Here is a 17,837-nt window from a genome sequence, read left to right on the forward strand (position 1 = left end):
TGCGGGCCTCCCCCCGTTGCGGCCTCTCCCGTTGCGGAGCACAGGCTCCGGACGCGCAGGCTCAGCGGCCATGGCTCGCGGGCCCACCCGCTCCGCGGCACGTGCGATCTTCGCGGAGCCGGGCGCGAACCCGCGTCCCCTGCGTCGGCAGGCGGACTCGCAGCCACTGCGCCACCAGGGAAAGCCCCACATTTAATTTTTGCTGAATCGATGTATATTTGGTTTTTAGAACATCACTTGACTACATTTTCTCTTTTCAGTTGCACTACTTCAGTCCTAATTCAGGACCTCACTGCCTATGACCTGATGTCCTAAACTATTTCTGAGACCTAAACCGTTTTTCTTAGCACCTAGATATTATTTCTCCTTTGGCCTAAAATCCATGGAGTCCCACAGACCAACATAAGTACATCCACCCATCGTTCTAAAGCCTTCAGCAGTGTCGCCCGGTGCACTTTTCAGTCTTAACTCCTTACTGGCTCTGGACATGTGCTCCACAGACCTTCCAGATCCTGCCTTTCTTCCTTCATTCATCCGCTGGGCTTTCCCCCACTTTCTACCCTACTAGCCTCCATCCTGGCCTCGCTCCGACGTGCTGTTTTTCCTGAAGCCTTTACCAGTATGTTATGAGTGAGGGACAGTATCTTTAAGTGTGAGTAATATTTTTATATTCTGAGGATATTTTTAATCTCTTTTAAGACATTCTACCATGTACTATAGCTATTTATTTTATTGTCTCATTAACTCTAACCTACATGTTCATAGTTTTAAGAGTAGTATCTTGTTAATAATTACTGAATAAGAGAGTACTGAACGAGACATTATAAAGTCTTGTGAGCTGTGTGACTTTGAGCAAATGATTTTGTCTCTCTGAACCTTGGTTACTTGATTTGTGGGAGTAAAGTGAGATGATAATACGTATGTGTGTGTGCATGTATATATATATATTATATATATATAAAATGTAGAATCTCCTGCATGGATCAATAAAGATTTTCTGTCCAATGAGTATCATTTATTTATGTTTCCAATATATAATACTAACAATAAAATTTCAGTTATACCAAGCATCACTATAATGGCCCTCAGGGAGAAGCTTGGTCAAAAGGTAAGGTAGAATATCATTAGTACTAACTAGAAGTTCAGGAGATCTGGAGATGGAAACAAGGCACAGCAGATACTAAAACAGACTAGATATTGACCAGAAAGAATTAATTTAATTAGCTACCATTTTCCTGTTTAGGGCTCAGGGGTTTTCTGTTCCATAGAGGCAGAGGCAGTTCTCAGTATGGTGGGCTCAAGCTCGAGCAGTTAATTATAAATGCCTGTTATTTGGCTCTCTCCGTATTGAAATTCTAATTGGTCTCTATAGTGTTATTATGAAATTGGTTTTATTATTTATTTATTTATTTATTTATTTATTTTTGGCCGCGTTGGGTCTTCGCTGCTATGTGCGGATTTTCTCTAGCTGCGGCGAGCGGGGGCTACTCTTCATTGTGGTGCGCGGGCTTCTCACTGCGGTGGCTTCTCTTGCTGCAGAGCACAAGCTCTAGGCGCGTGGGCTTCAGTAGTTGTGGCACGCAGCCTCAGTAGTTGTGGCTCGCATGCCCTAGAGCACGGGCTCAGTAGTTGTGGCACACGGGCTTAATTGCTCCTTGGCATGTGGGATCTTCCCGGACCAGGGCTCGAACCCGTGTCCCCTGCGTTGGCAGGCTGATTCTTAACCACTGCGCCACCAGGGAAGTCCCTATGAAATTGGTTTTATAATAATGACCCAAGGTTTGCAGATAGTGGAGCGGCCCCTAGTACATTCCTCAGTGAGAAGACTTTGCCTTCACTTTGTCTACATACTAGTGATAGGTATTTCTTATTCATCTGCCACAAAGTTGATTTTTCCAAACCTTCACTATAACTCACTTTAGGGAAGTATTACTTTTCTGCCTTCTTATCTTCTTACTGACTTAACTTAGATTCTAATAATTGTTCTTACTGAATACCACAGAGTGATTCTGTAGAACTATGGACGTAGTAAAACTGGGTGAGTTCCAATAGCAAAGAAGGAAGTATTAACTAATTTAATTGACAAACCAATGTTTCCCAGCCTGGTATACTCTTCAGATTTTTGTTATAAGTTTGTGAATAAATTAAACTGTTTCTGCCCTAGGGACTCAAGTCAGACATGTGGTTGTGGGAATCTTTGTCTTTCCCACACCACTCTGCATTTTAAAAATTCTTCTGCAGGAAGATCCCAACATACTATAGCTGTTCTTTCTTATGCAGCTAATTTTCCCTGGAGAGAAGCCATAGAGAATCCAAATCAAGTTTTTTTCCTAGTCTATTTTCATGTCACTTCTTCGGAGAGCTACACTTTTCTGTTAAATTGTCAATAAATATTCTAATCTAGGAAAAGGGGGACAGTAGGAAATAGGAAGGGGAAAGGAACAAATTCTTAGCACTAGCAGGCACACTAATGAATGTGTGATTAATTATTCTATATAAATTGCAATATTTTCTCACTTAAAGAAGCTTTTGAATGTATAGGTGTGGTATATAACTGATTCAGTTTGCTGTACCCCTGAAACTAACACAACATTTGTGAATCAACTATACTCCAATAAAAATTTTAAAAAATAAAAGTATACGTGTGTGTATATATATATAAATAATATACTGAAGAGAATTGAAATCATATGTTCATACCAAGACTTGTTCATGTGCAGCATTCATATGCAATTTATATGAATGTTCATAGCTGCATTGTTCATAATGGCCAGAGGGTGAAAAGAACCCACATGTCTGTCAGCTAGTCAATGGATTTACAAAACGTGACATGTCCGTACAGTGGAGCGTTACTCAGCCACAAAAAGTAATGAAGTACTGATGTATGTGCCAGACACAAACGTCCACATGCTGTGATTTCGTTTACGTGAAATGCTCATAATCGGGAAATGCATAGAGACTGAAAGTAGGTTTGTGGTAGAGGGGTGGGCGTGTGCCGAGGAGGGTGGTGTGCGGCGTCTGCCGTGGGTGAAAGGTGTCTCTGGAGTGGCGAAAACGGTCTGGGATTTGACAGCGGCGAGGGTTGGATAGCTCTTCGAATAAACTAAAAACCATTGAATCGTATACTTTACAATGGTGAATTTTATGGTATGTGAATTAGAGTTCAGACTTTTTAAAAAGTTTACCAAGGGACTAGATTCTTCGGTTACCCTAAGAGTATCAGGCCAGTATTTCATGTTATGTAGACCACATCAGCTCTTAGTTCAAATACTGTACACAGTGGGGGGTCATTTAGGTAATCCCACCGCATCTCTATTTGAGTAGAAATAGAACTGAAAGAATCAGGGACGTGGAGTCAGAAATTAGGGAATTGTTCCTGAATCTTCAGTGACCTTGGGCAAGGTGCTACCACCTTTATTCTGTTGCCAGAAATGAGGATCATATGTTTGCTCTTGTCAGAGTTTTCCAAATCGAAGGGTTTCTGAGAGGCCGTAAGCTTCTTGAGGGCAGGTTTTTCCAGCAGCTTCCCACTGGGTCTCATACATGTAGATGTTTAATAAATGTGTATTAAATGAATGTTGATTTAAATTGAGAAAGTCATGTGAGAGTGCTGTCTAAACTTTCTTAATGTCCTATAGGTGTGAGATTTAACCGAAAGTATATACTGGTCTATTAGTGGAAACTTAAAAACAGTTTAGGTGTTATATTGTACTTCCAAGGTGTTTTGTAACTAATTTATGGCCACACTGAATCAACTTCTTTTCTAGGCCTTCCAGTATTAAAACATGTGCTGACACCAAGAATAAAGGCAACTCATGTTGCTTTTGAGTCTATGAAGAATTACTTAGATGCAATTTATGACGTTACAGTGGCTTTTGAGGGGACTGTGGATGATAAAGGGCAGCGGAAAGAAGCGCCGTCCATGGCTGGTAAGTCGGTTTTGAGTGAGTCATGTATGTTTACCCAGGTAGAGTTTATTTTTTTAAGAAAGGTAGGTGTATTCTACTACATTACGTTGATATGGTTTCCGAGTATATATACTTGTATTTCTCACATATCTTGTATTCGTCTGTAACAGTTGAAGTTTCATTAGTCCTGCGAAGTTTGGCGCTTCTTGGCTGTCCTGTTAGTCCTTGAGTTTGCCCAATATCGTTAACTCGGCCTCTTTGCTCCCAAGGTTGACACAAAGGAGTGGAAAAGCTACGTAAGTCTAAGGCAGGAGCGAGGCAGGAGCGAGGCAGGCGCGAGGCAGGCGCGAGGCAGGCGCGAGGCAGGCGCGAGGCGGGCGCGTGCTGACCCAGCAGCGCTGGGCTGCGCACTGAAGCTCAGGGTCCGTCTCTGTATGTGTTTTTCATATAATATTGGTGAAATCTAGCATCACTGACAGTTACGTGCGACTTTTTCTTTTTTTCAACCATGTGCTAGGTACTAGGGACCTTTGAGCTATTGTTTATGTCAGAATAACCAGAAGAAACTAGAACGTTAAGCGAGCAGAAGGTGTGTGTTAGACATACCCACAGACACTCGTGGTTGCTGTCGGCGTGGGGTGGGCACAGGAAGCGTGTGGGGCTGCCGTCCCCTCCTCAAGGTGTCGGTTGCTGGGGGCCTCGTGCTTCGCCTTGGCAGCTGCCGGCCGTGGGACTCGCTTGCTTGTCAGGGCGCTTCTCTCCGTAGCAGCTCTTGAAGGCGGCAGTTCAGAACGTGTTCAGGGCACAGAGGGTCGCTCCCAGAGGAGGGGAGAGAGGACAGAGAGCTGAGGCAGGAAGGGACTAAAAGGTGGCACAGTTGATGGTGGCGGGAGGAGGTCAGACCGGGGCAGCTGCCCCTAAAGCAAGACCGACCGACCGCTCTCGTGACTGCCTTCAACCCCGAGTAACGCCGGAGGCTCACGCTTTTTACGTTGTATTTTAAGTGTAATTCTTTGGCATATATTATACATCACACAGTTTAAAACTCAAAAGTATACAAAGTATACAGTGAAACGGCCTGTTTCCACCCCGTCCCCATCCACCTGGTCTCCTCCTTCCCCTCCGCAGGGGTAACCACTTTTCTTCCTTTCGTGCGTATCGTGTGTACAAATTTACTGTCCATCCCTCTCACAGAAAAGGCAACATACAGTGCTCTTTTTTCTTTTTTAACCATGGAAGAAGTCATTCACCCAGTTCTACATTTGAGGACAGTGCATTTAGTCATTCAGCAGTATTGCCATCCGTTTATCAGACGTTGTTCAAAAAGTAAGATTAAACACATTTTTTTTTTTTTTTTTGTGGTATGCGGGCCTCCCTCTGTTGTGGCCTCTCCCGTCGCGGAGCACAGGCTCTGGACGCACAGGCTCAGCGGCCATGGCTTACGGGCCCAGCCGCTCCGCGGCACGTGGGATCCTCCCAGACCGGGGCGCGAACCCGGTTCCCCTGCATCGGCAGGCGGACGCGCAACCACTGCGCCACCAGGGAAGCCCTAAACACATTTTTATTGTTTATGAAAACCAGGTCTAATTCCCATAATAACCTTTTAAAAACGCTGCTTTATCATGTCACCGTCCAGTCCTAGGAACTCGTGGGCTGGGCCGCGCCCACGGGGTCAGTGCTGGCGTCCCGGGACTCAGCGTCCTGGTCCCTAAGCTCCTCCTTCACATCGCGTCCTCCTCCTCTGTGCTGCTCGCTGGGTGGCACCGGTTTCCGCACTGGCACTGAAACCCTCCTGCACCTCCGTGCGGTTCTGACCGAGGGCCGTGTGTAGGCCAGGCCACCTTCCCCTGCGTTGCTCTCACCCAGGTCTGCAGCCTTGTCCCCGTGAAGGCTTCCCTCGCTCCTCGGCTTGCTAGCTCACAAAGCTTCCTCTTGCTCTCCGCTCCCGTGGCACAAAGTGCACGTAAGCTTAGCACTTGGCATGTGGTTACTCTGTCCCCTCCCAGGTAGATGAGAAGTGCCTTTGGAGGCAAACCATTTTCGGCTGCGTCTCCCGGGCTCCAGACCCAGCGCCTCCTCCCCTTGCTCCACTTGTTCTGCACCGTAGCCGATGGGGCTTTGTGTATTCATGGCGGAGTGTCTCTGTTTTTGAAAAGGCTGGCTTTCCTAGCTGTCACACTCAGAAGCCACGTGGAAAACAAAATGTGTCATTTCAATCAATTAAGAGTAAATATTTCCGCAAGGAAGACAACAGCAGAGTAAAACCAAAAGACAAGTGGAGGGTCGTAGAGAAAAAGGCCGATTTCCTTAATGTACAAAGTGTTCCTATAAATCGATATGATCAGTAGTAACTCAGTAGAAAAATGGGTAAAGGGCAAGAACAGACAGTTCACAGAAAAAAATTGTTCAACCTCATTCATAATAAGAAAAATTCAAATTAAAACGTATAGTGGGATACCATTTTTTTACTATCAGACTGGCAAAAACCCCCATTACCAGGTTAGATACCAGGCCCTGTGGGTGAGATTAAAGTATCTCAGAGACTTTCATACTTTGCTGATAGGAGTGCAGTACAGTACAACCTCTGTAGAAGTTGTCCAGACAATGTCTATCAAATTTACAAAAGCATTTACATTCCCACTGCTGAGACATTATTCTACAAATATACCTGTGCACGTAAGAGATGACATCTGTTGTGTGTTGATTTTGATTGTGAGTTGAGACCTGTAGCTTGAAAAACTCTCATTATTACATAAATTGATTGATATGCTGCTCTACTTAGTCTAGTATAAATTAAGATTCACTTTAAATTTAAATTATGATGTAAGTCAGGTTAGGTATAAAATTCCATAACTTGGAATATTGTAGGTACCTTGTGACTGAGTTTAATGAGTATTAAATGTTATCTCCATACACAGTGGGCTGTTATTTAATATTCATATTTTATAGCCCAATTAAAAAAATGTTTGCCATAAAGTTGCTAGATTGTTCATAGATATGCCACAGACCAGTGTTTCTCAAAGCCCTATAGGAGGATCGTGGTTCCATCAGAGTTACCTGGATGGCCTCAGCTGCACTGCAGACTGCTAACGGGCTCACTGGCAGCGGGGGTGAAGCTGCGTGCTGGTGACCCTGCAGGGGTTCTCACGGTGGCCAGCGTCTAGTAGCGTGGGTCTCACGAGGCCTCGTGTCAGAGAGGGCGACGGCAGGTAGTGAAACGTGTCCTTCCCATTTCGTGGTCTGTTTCATTGGAATGTGGGTATGGCTCAGAGCCATCTGGGCGTCCTCTTGTGGTTCATCTGGTCTTTTCAGCAGAGTCTGAGCGCTTTCATGGACAGCGTCCATTGGGCAGAGGTGAGACAGGGCAGTTTGGTTGTAATTGATTTATAAATCCTGTTTTTAAAATGGGTGGTATACCAGAAGAAATTGTGAGCTAAAGGACAACAATTGATATTCTGTTTAAGCGTTTTATATGGTTCTAGGTAACTTTTTTGTCTTACTATTTTCTTATACGAAAAGAAAACATATTCAGAGGGAAAATTACAGGTAACTCTGAAGAAGGGAAAAACCTCTGCAAACTCACCTGTCCAGATGCAGCCCCAGATAACAGTTCAGATGTTTCCCTCAAAGTCTTCTTTTCTTTAATGTCTGTATGTTGGCGTGTGTATGTGCCTTTATGTATTTTTTTAATGAGATTTTATATATGTATATATATCTTCATATCCTGCTTTTTTTTCCCCTTAATAGTGTGTCATGAACATCTTTACATGTCAGTATATATATACACTTATGTAATTTTTTTATAAGGCCACGTAGTGTTCATTGGTATGAATATACAACAGTGTATCCAGTTTTTGTTGGATTTAGGTCATACTGTGTTTTTGTTTTGTTTTCAGAGGGAAGGGGGCGGGTTGTAGGTGGACAGTAAAAGCAGTATGGGCGCCACCTGAGGGCCCAGCGTGCAGAGGCGCACAGCTCCGCCCACAGGCAGCCTGGGCCCCGCCCTCAGCATGGGCGCCACCTGAGGGCCCAGCGTACAGAGGCGCACAGCTCCGCCCACAGGCATCCTGGGCCCCGCCCTCTGTGCTCTGCCTTCCTCGCCGGGCTCCCCAGGCACAGAGCACTCGGGACGCGGTCTCTCCAGATACGAGACCTTGTGACATGTGTGGATACTTGGAAGACTTTCTGTTTGGCCCTAACGTATCAATATACTCTAGGGACCTGCTGGAAAAGCTATAGTTAGAAAACAATTATACCTTAATTTGAGTACTTTTCCCTACATTCCCTAAATATTACGGATAATTTTTGCTCATGCCCTATGAAATATGCCCCAACTAAAAGGGTTTTTACTAATAATAGACACAAAAGCTTTATTGACTGTTGAGGAAAGTATTTGTTACTCATTTCTTATCTTTGGTGGGAGAACCTCCTGGATGCGCTGAGCGTTGATCTGGTGCTGGTGTATGGTCTGTATCTGGATGCCTGACCACAGGGACTGGGCCAACCTGTTTCCACTACTGGCGACGCTGGGCCTTGGTTCGTTCATCCCCACGAGGAGACAACAGTCCTTGCCTACAGAGGTGCACGAAGGTCCAATGAAGTGACGTGCACGAAAGCATGGTGTAAATACCACAGTACCGTGTACGTTTTAGGTGGGAAAACCTAAAAGCACCCATGCGAACTTCAGGGCCCTTTTCTCACGCCAGCATCTTACTGGAGGCCTTGCTGACACGTCCCAGGCACTTGAGTTCACAAGCATTCGTTTCTGACACTGGAAGAGCAGTCGGTTTCGTTTCCTTGCGGACTCTGTGCGTCTATGCACGGGACTTGGAATATCGAGGATAAACGCAGTGTCAGTTGGATGACCACTTAATTAACAGAAGTGTCGTGGGGCAGTCGTAGATGATTAAGTGAAGGTAGGAAAGTTGGTGTCGGCATCGGCGTTTTTATGTATCAGAAATAGAAATAAGACGGTGAGGTGAGAAGTCACGTGCAGCCAACAGATTCTGGTCAGTCACCTGCAGCGCACGCGTGTGCGGGGTCCTGTCCCGCGTGCTCCCAGCACCCTCACGTTGCAAAGGGGAATCAGAGGAGGTGGCTTTCCATGGTCGGCTACGTCTTGTTTCCCTTCGTAATAACGTAGCTCATGACACCCTCTCAGGCAGGGGCTGCTGCTGTCACCTCCCTCGTACGGACGTGGAAACAGGCACAGAGAGGCTGACAGATATGCACAGGGCTGGCGAGGGATCGGAGCCCAGGCCGCCTGACTCACTGGCTGTGCTCTTCGCCCATGCCCAGTTCTGCGCCTGAAAGCACTTCTTAAGCCGGTCTTTGATTTAAAGGGAAATGGAACTGGAGGAAAATTAAGAGAAAAATATTGAAAAAGTAAAACCTTCCCTGTGGCAGTGTTTTTGCACATTTATCATCAAAGCCAATTCACGCCTAAAAGTGTAGAAGAAATGAGAGAATTTTTGATGACCTAAATGCAGCATGTTACTCAGAGCAGTTGTAGCCAGCACTTAGCAGAAAGAGGTGTGTGTGATCCAGAGGCGGAACCTTCTTTAAGGGTTAGCTTAAAGTCTTCCTCAAACCCTGCAGCTCACGAGACACCGCTTCTCAGAACACGTCTTTGGACACATTTCGGCTTGAGATAAAAGGTCTCGGCCTCCTACTTGCATACCCACCCAGGGAACATAGTCTTGTCTTAAATCTCGTAGCAATATTTCCTTGTTCTCCAGGAATTTAAGTATGTTAATATGCTCATGTCTCCACAGAAAGCCACCTGCAGAAAAGGGTATTTCCGGACTCAAAGTTCTGTCTTATCTTGGAATAAATCCTGACCTTATCCCTTGTGCCACGTGGGCTGAAAAAAGGACCATCTGCTTTTTTCAAATTAGCATGTTTTGGGAGCTCTAGTTATTGAAGGGCTCATAGCTATTCCACGGAAAGAAATTTGGTTCCCGAACCAAGTAGAATATGTTAAAATACAGCAAGGATCAGGAAAGCAAGGAGTACCAGTGAGTAGAAAGCACTGGCAAGTCACAGAGGAGCGGGGAGGACTGTGGAGTCGTGGAGGGAGGGCCCGGGCCGGCTCAGCACTAGGACTGAGGGGTTAGGTGCCCCTGTGCGCCCAGGGCTGCCAGCAACACCCATCCCTGTCCTGTGGGGCTCACCGCCCAGTGGGAGCAGCAGGGACGTGTGATGAACACTAGGCTTGGGGCCGGGGACTGGTGGCCCCGTGAAGGGGCTTGGTGGGTCTGATGGCGGCTGGCGGCTGGGGGTCCCTTCAGAGGGCGGGTCCGTGCTTCTAGCAGAGGCCAGCCTCCTGACCCTGGGCTGCCTGTCGAATCTATTACAGGTTGTTGCATGAAAAGTCACATTTGGTTGATTTAACTCATGACCTAGGTAACTGTGGAAGACATGGAAATTATACTACTTCAACTTGAAACCCAAAACCACCAGTTTATGATCTCTGTTTTCTTCTTCTTCTTCGGCTAAAGAAAGAACCTGTACTTCTTCATCATTTTTAAACTTTTTTAAAGCTCATTTGCATCGTTTTATGTAACTGTGCATTCTAAAATAATAAAAATGAAATATTTTTGTTTCTTGTTAGAATTTCTCTGCAAAGAATGTCCAAAAATTCATATTCACATCGATCGTATAGACAAAAAAGATGTCCCAGAAGAACAAGTATACATGAAAAGATGGCTTCATGAACGTTTTGAAATAAAAGATAAGTGAGTAATGACAGTCCTAGCCCTTCAGAAACAGTGGCTCAGCACAGTCACTATAGTAAACATCGTGAGAAGAATGTAAACAGTTTTATTATCTTAAGAATGCCTTTTATAAACTCAAGTCAGATGTCATTCCATGCCTCGTCTGTCCATGTTTTAAACTTGACTGTTACAAGTCACTGTGAAAGATCTTGTTATGGGGGCTGTCCTTTGTTATTTACTGCATTTCAATAATTTGTGTATAAGGATATAAAATTTTTTAAAGAAGAGAGAGACACACAGAAAGCTTTGCACTGTTGAGATACCTCAGGCCCGCCCTCCCGGGTCCAGGGGAGTGTGTGCGCGCTGAGGGCAGGCCGTCAGGCTGGCCGTGTGTAGAGAATCGGGCTGTGGGGTGGAGGTCGGTGTCTCACGTGTATGTGGAACTGACGCCGGTGTATTTGTTGGAAGAAGAAGGGGCCGTTGACATTTTCACGAAAAAGGTATCCTTTTGCTATTAGTATTTTGGGGCCTAAACCGTTTCTGGGGTTGGCCTTGTGTTTCTCCCATCAATAACACGACTTGGGAGCTAGTGCAGTGTTGGCCCCTGGCTGAGAGTTGCTGTGAGTTAAGTTCCAGGCGGGGCCTCTGGATGCCTCTGGGGAAGGCGGAGCTCGAGGTCAGATGAGGGTGAGCCTGTTAGTCTCCCTGTGATTTACACAGATTTCTAAAGGTAGAAATTTTAGAATTTTCTTCTCTTTTCAGGAAGACAAAAACTGGGTTCTTAGGTTTAGATATAATACTTAGAAATTGAATTTCCGTGGACGAAAATTTCACGATATATTATTTATTTACTATTCGTTTTGTTTTCAGTGGAAATTTTATCCTTTTTGTTTTTTGAAAGATGTGTTTTAAATATCTATACTTTTTTTCCTCTTTCTGAAAAAAAATGGATCTGTGAGTTATAGTATGCACCATTTAAATTTATTAAGACCACATTGAAAAGTATGGTTTTTTAAAGGCTTTAGAAAATACTTCCAGGGCTTCCCTGGTGGCACAGTGGTTAAGAATCCGCCTGTTAATGGAGGGGACACGGGTTCGAGCCCTGTTCTGAGAAGATCTCACATGCCACGGAGCAACTAAGCCTGTGCACCATAACTACTGAGCCTGTGCTCTAGATCCCGTGAGCCACAACTACTGAAGCCCATGCGCCTAGAGCCCGTTCTCCACAACAAGAGAAGCCACCGCAATGAGAAGCCCGCGCACCGCAACGAAGAGTAGCCCCCGCTCGCCGCAACTAGAGAAAGCCCGCGCGCAGCTACAAAGACCCAATGCAGCCGCAAGAAAAAAATACTTCCAAAATTCTGTTTATGTTCAGAAATTTTACCTGTGTTTTAGTCTCCGAAAGTGCTTCTTCTCAGGAAATTGCCATTGTTTCTCCTCTCCTTGTTGTATGGCAGTAAAATATTTCCTAATTAACCCTCCTAGATTAACTTTAACAAGTGAAAGCTATTAAAAATGTACTATGTTGAAAATGAAACTATATGAAGTTTATAAACAAATTTCTGTATTTCATTGACTCTCAATTGTGCATGACAATGTGTTAAACCAATTATTCAGCGCCACCCACTTTGGATATGGAAGAAATTTTAAAAGTAAGATTTATGTGTTTTGACATGAAAATCTGTTATCAGAAAAAAACCCTGAACAGTATGATTAATATCCTATGTATTTTGTGTTATAGGTGTTTATATGTATATTTAGAATGAGTCTGGACGTTTTAAAACAGTGATTTTCTCTAGGGAATGTGAGTTGTAAGGCAACAGAAAGACTTTCCCTTGTTGTACTTTGTGTTTCAGATTTTTATGTTGAGTATATTCTGCTATTACAACTTTACATTTTTAAAATAAGGAAACTGCATTAATAACTATGCGCTGTTTCCTTCTTTTACCTGCTTTTGTAATTCCACGCGAATAGGGGCGTTGGGGGGTAACTCTCCATTTATAAGAGCTGCTGATCTTTTCTCTGACTTCTGGTAGAACAGGAGCTGCGAGGAGGAGGAGTGTTTGGAGGGGTAAAGACTGGGGAAGGCAGAGAAAAAGCCCACGTGCGTGTCAGGTCCCTGTAAAGTTTTAAAGATCTAAAGTTTAAAAAACAAAAACATCCCCATAAAATTACTTGAAACCATCTGATTTTACATATTACATATAATTCGTATACATTAATCATAGAGCATATTAAAGATATTTTTAATATCTAGAAACTCCAATTAAACCAACTCTCTGGGTGTTTCCCATAAGGACCTATAACTTCTCCAGCATATAATAGGCAGCCAATAAATATTTGTTGAATTAAAATATTGAAATGGCTAAACCTGAAAGTTAACACTTTTTTTTTCATTCTGGCCATAGATTGCTTATAGAATTCTATGATTCACTGGATCCAGAAAGAAGAAACAAATTTCCCGGAGAAAGTGTTAATTCTAAACTAAGTCTCAAGAAGACCTTACCATCATTCTTGATCTTAAGTGGTTTGACTGCTGGTATGCTTATGACCGAGGCTGGAAGGAAACTATATGTAAAAACGTGGATTTATGGAACCTTAATTGGCTGCTTGTGGGTTAGTATTAAAGCGTAAATGCGTAGCTGTCTCCAAGCAGTGGGATGTGCTACGTTGTTTATTGCTGGCGGCTGCACATTACATCCGATTGTTCCTGAATTTAATACGAAGTGTAAATAAAGCCTTGTTGATTGAACATTGGATGAAATAGAATTTCTGACTAAAGCCAATATGCAATCGGTCTTGGGCAAACATACATGGTTTTACAACTTTAGTCCAGAAGCTGCTGGAAAGGGAAAAGATAAACAGAGTTTATGTTATAGTTGGCATTTCCAATGAACTAATGTCAACTTCAGAAGACTATTAGGATTATATATTTTGTTACTGTTTTGTAATTCCGATAGCTGCATTCATGAACATTAATTTGCAGTATATTTCACTGTATTTGTTATCTTCAATTTTTTACAACTTGACTGGTCCAAACTCTTATCACTGAAATATTTAGTATCTTGCAGCTGTGTAATATTTTTCCTTGTGTTTAATTTCTCCAAGTGGATGAAAGAAATTGTAGTTAAGCATGGAGAAGGACACGAGGAGAGGCTGAGGAATGCTGGTGAGGGGAGCTCTGGTTGGCGAGGACTTGTATTGTATTGTGTTGTTAGCTGATTTCACTTTATATGGCAAAGTGATTAGCATCTCTGATATTTACTGAAACAGCTTCATTTGCACACCCTGTACTCTGTACAAAAGAATAATGTATAAAAATACGAGAATTAAGTTTAAGTTAAAGTTGTGATCCTGATTCATTGTAGCAGAACTTTAAGTTGCTCAGCTTTTTGGAGATTTAAGCTAAGCTCCTAGCACTTCATGACATTTGTGCCATAAGTACTTGAAAACCTTAAGATTTCCTGTTACTTTTTATATCGAAATAATCAGTGTGAACCTTTGTTGGACCTGAGTCCATAGATATTTGAGATGGGGGGAGCTCTCAAACACCTGACTAGGTTTATTAGCATGTGCTTTTTGCCTGTTACTCTTGGGTTTAGCAAACTATTTAATCCCCCAATCATTTTTTTTATGTCGTCATGGTCAGTTTCCACTGTATTCGAGTTCTTTTCCTTTGGATCACCGGCAGGGGTGCTGCTCGGGGCTGGCACAGGGGCTCACGGGAAAGCGCTGTGTCGCCAGCCAGCGTTGGTCCCGATGCGGAGTTGATCCAGTTAAGCTCTCGTGAGCAGCCCACCATCCACAGCACAGGCATTTTGTATTCGTCTTATGTCAGGAAATCACCTTCCTCGAGCCAGTGAAGTACAGACTTAATCCATCAGGACGGAGTAAATTTGTTTCGTTCTCATCGGTATGAATGGGGCCACACAATTCATCTGTATCACCTGAAAAGAAGAGCTTTGTTTCAGGAACCAAATCACACAATTTCCAGTCTTGGAACAACAAACCCCCTAGAAGAGGCCCTTTTTGGAGTGTGATCTGCTCTGTGTTTAATGTTACAGTTCAAGCTCGATTGCCTACTGCTCATTGAAGTCACCAGCTCTGCTTCCGAGTAATGGATTTTTATCACCATTTAAATCATGATAAACAAAATGGAAACACAAATTAAGGGAAATTTGGTCTGATTTTCCAGAACCAGAGTAAGCCATTTCAAGTAACCCCTCTGAAGAGCTGGGTGGTATGAATTGGTTTGTGTATGTTAGTATGTTATGTGTGTATGTGTTGATACACACATTCCCACAGGATACCGCTGGCCTCATTATGAATGGGGGTGCAGGTAAAACTTTTGTTCTCATGCCAAATTGCAATTTTCTCTTACCCTGTAAAGTGCAATTTAGATCAATCCCATGTCTTCGTGAAATACTCTTTTTAACAGTCCTAAACTTAGAAACTATTTCTAATTAGATCACAATAAATGTAAGTTGTGTAACTTACTTTGAATGTCATGGATATGTTCTCAATTTAAATTTTAAGAAGCAATACCATTGGAATCATGTTGATTATAACTGATTTGAAGAAGGCCAAGTGAACTGCATAAGATCACTTGAACAGCATGTTTCTTGGAACTTTCCTAATATTCTTCTCACAAAAGGTCTATAAAATATTTGTTTAAAATTTTTTTGTATCCAAATATTTGGAAAATTAGAAGCTTCTTTTTAACATGTATTGATATGACTTGAATTATTTTATGAAATTAAAAGCCCTGTATACCTGTAAATCTTTTCACATAATATCATTTAAGCTTTTTTTGTGTTACTGTTGATTTACAGCTTAGTTAGTACTTGGTTTATCTTTAAAAGAATGCAATCAACGTGCATGCTTTTATGTTTTTCGCAGAAGGGTGTGTTTGGATGAAAGTAAAAGAAAAAATAAAATCTTTCACTGTCTCTAATGTCTGTGCTATTTTGTGACCCAAAAATTCACCAACAGTCTCTTATTCCATAAAATAGGCTTCATGGCTGGCCTTGTGTTCTGAATATATAAAACTATAATAATTTTTCTTAAGTACTGGGCAAGTTTTGTTTAATACATTAAAATCTTCAAAATTGTGAAGCAGTATATTAATTTGGTTAACTCATCCATATACTTTATAAGATGTATGGCAAATATTAATTACTTAACAATTCTGTAATAATTAGGATACCTCACTGAAACATGTCAGATGCCTAAAATTAGCCAGGTTGGTGAGTCAAGTGTGAATCTGACTAATCCGTACCTCACACGTACCAGTGATTTCTTTCATATGTATCATTTCCGTGTGATTTTTTTTTTCACTTAGAGTGGTACAGTTCTCCTTTATATCCAGATTAGGTAAACTTTATCGTTTCCTTAGTAATATTATGTAGTTTATACTTAACGTTCACTGAATAGGTCCATGTCAATAAAATGATCTGAATAAATTGACCATTAAAACAAAGAAATAATATATAAAATTTGCCCATCAAGTATAGGCACAAAGTAACTGCCAGATATACATCAGACTCCCGTTTGAGAAGATAGAGAAATGTCTATCATTGGTGTTTCCTTATTTAAACAAAAAGGAAAATATAAATCTCAAAAGTTATTCAGTGATATATGGGATGGTAAAGGATATATTTGGTTACAGTTACTTCATATATATGTGATATGTAGGTACGTTTTATTGACAGCTGTAGCGATAGAATATTATATATTGTTTTATAAGCTCATTTTGCTTTTATACTTGCCAAGACTTGTTGAGTGCTTACTGTGTGTTGGGCACTGCTTACCCACAGGCATGATCTCCTCTAATCCTCATAATAGATCCCGTGCAGTGGGGATCTGTTGGCCTTTGAGAGTAACAGGTCTGTAGGCGGACTGCCAGGTTTTGGGTCCTGGTTTTACCACTTGATATCTGACCTTGGGCAAGTTAAAGTTTAAAGTTTCTGTGACCCAATTTTTTCATCTGTAAAACAGCGATACTAATCGTGTTTACCTCCAAGAGTTTCTGAGGACTCAGTAAGTCAGTGCACCTGAAGCACGATATGTAGTGCATGGAATGTAGCCAGTGCTAAATAAGTGTTGTTCTTGGAAAGGCTCTTCCTGCCCCCAGTTTTTCAGATGAGGAAACTGAGGCTCAGAGTTTGAATAAAATAATACAAAGTCACATAACTAATACTTCGGGCGGAAAAAAGTACTCCCATTCTTTTCTGCTCAATGAAGATGTTACAGTATTTCAAGCTACTTAAGTGCCTTTAAAGGTGGATGATCATAGCTATGATCATAGTTATTTAAAGAGTACAGGTTTTGTTTTAAATCTAGATCAAAGAATCCAGAGATCACAAAAGGAAAGATTCTCCATATTTTCATAGGAAAGTCTCATGGTCTCTCCAAACTGACTCCACGTTGGCCCTGAGAGCCAAGGCACAGCATCCTTCCCACGTTGGTAAAGGTGAGGTGTAACAGCAGGTTCAGAGGGCTTTCCTTACAGTGGCACAGAGGAGCGTAATGTTTGAAATTATCCCACCTAAGGCCCCTTACTAAGGGAAATCACAAACTGTACAATAATCTGTGCTTTATCACTACATGTTTATAATCTTAGAAAAATTACCTTCCCTGTTCGAGCCCTCCTTTATAAAATGAAGAGAATACTTACTTACCTCACGGAGTTTAATAAGAGTCAAATGAGATAATAGTTGTAAAAATGCATTCTTACAGGGACTTCCCTGGTGGTTCAGTGGTTAAGACTCTGTGCTTCCACTGCAGGCGGCCCGGATTCAATCCCTGGTCAGGGAACTAAGATCCCGCATGCGGCACAGCGCAGCCAAACAAAAATACATTCTTACATAAAGCTCATGAGTGAGAGATTATTATAATTCTTCCTAAATTATTTCAGCTTTACTTACTGTATAATTTGTGAATAAATAATTATTTTCTGATGCACATAGGAATATTTATCATTAAACATTTTTGAGTCATTCAGGATCATATTTACGTTGCGTTCTGTCCATGCATCCTGGAGTTACTTTCCATCTGCATCACAGGACAATTAGCCAGTTTTCATTTGTTCACGACTGTCTTCATTCTTTCCTCTCTCTTGCGCCCATCTTTTTTTTTTTTTTTTTTTTTTTTTTTTTTGTGGTATGCGGGCCTCCCTCTGTTGTGGCCTGTCCCGTTGCGGGGCACAGGCTCC

At 42.3% G+C, this 17,837-nt stretch overlaps 1 protein-coding gene across 4 annotated transcripts in view; it reads left to right on the forward strand.

Annotated features, from left to right (window-relative positions):
• Positions 1 to 15,583, forward strand: part of AGPAT5 (1-acylglycerol-3-phosphate O-acyltransferase 5) — a 63,060-nt gene extending 47,477 nt beyond the window's left edge. For 2 of the 4 annotated variants that reach the window (XM_028482102.2, XM_028482101.2), the window contains 4 exons: positions 3,768 to 3,929; positions 10,522 to 10,645; positions 13,033 to 13,240; positions 14,274 to 15,583. In XM_028482102.2, the coding sequence (XP_028337903.1) occupies positions 3,768 to 3,929; positions 10,522 to 10,645; positions 13,033 to 13,240; positions 14,274 to 14,414 (635 nt within the window). In that variant the 3' untranslated portion in view covers positions 14,415 to 15,583. Of the gene's footprint in view, positions 1 to 3,767; positions 3,930 to 10,521; positions 13,241 to 14,273 lie in introns of those variants that run through there. The other 2 variants (XM_028482104.2, XM_055081449.1) reach the window with 2 other exon arrangements.
• The last annotated feature ends 2,254 nt before the right edge of the window (positions 15,584 to 17,837 follow it).

The sequence above is a fragment of the Physeter macrocephalus genome, chromosome 20, assembly GCF_002837175.3.
Source record: "Physeter macrocephalus isolate SW-GA chromosome 20, ASM283717v5, whole genome shotgun sequence".
NCBI lineage: Eukaryota > Metazoa > Chordata > Mammalia > Artiodactyla > Physeteridae > Physeter > Physeter macrocephalus.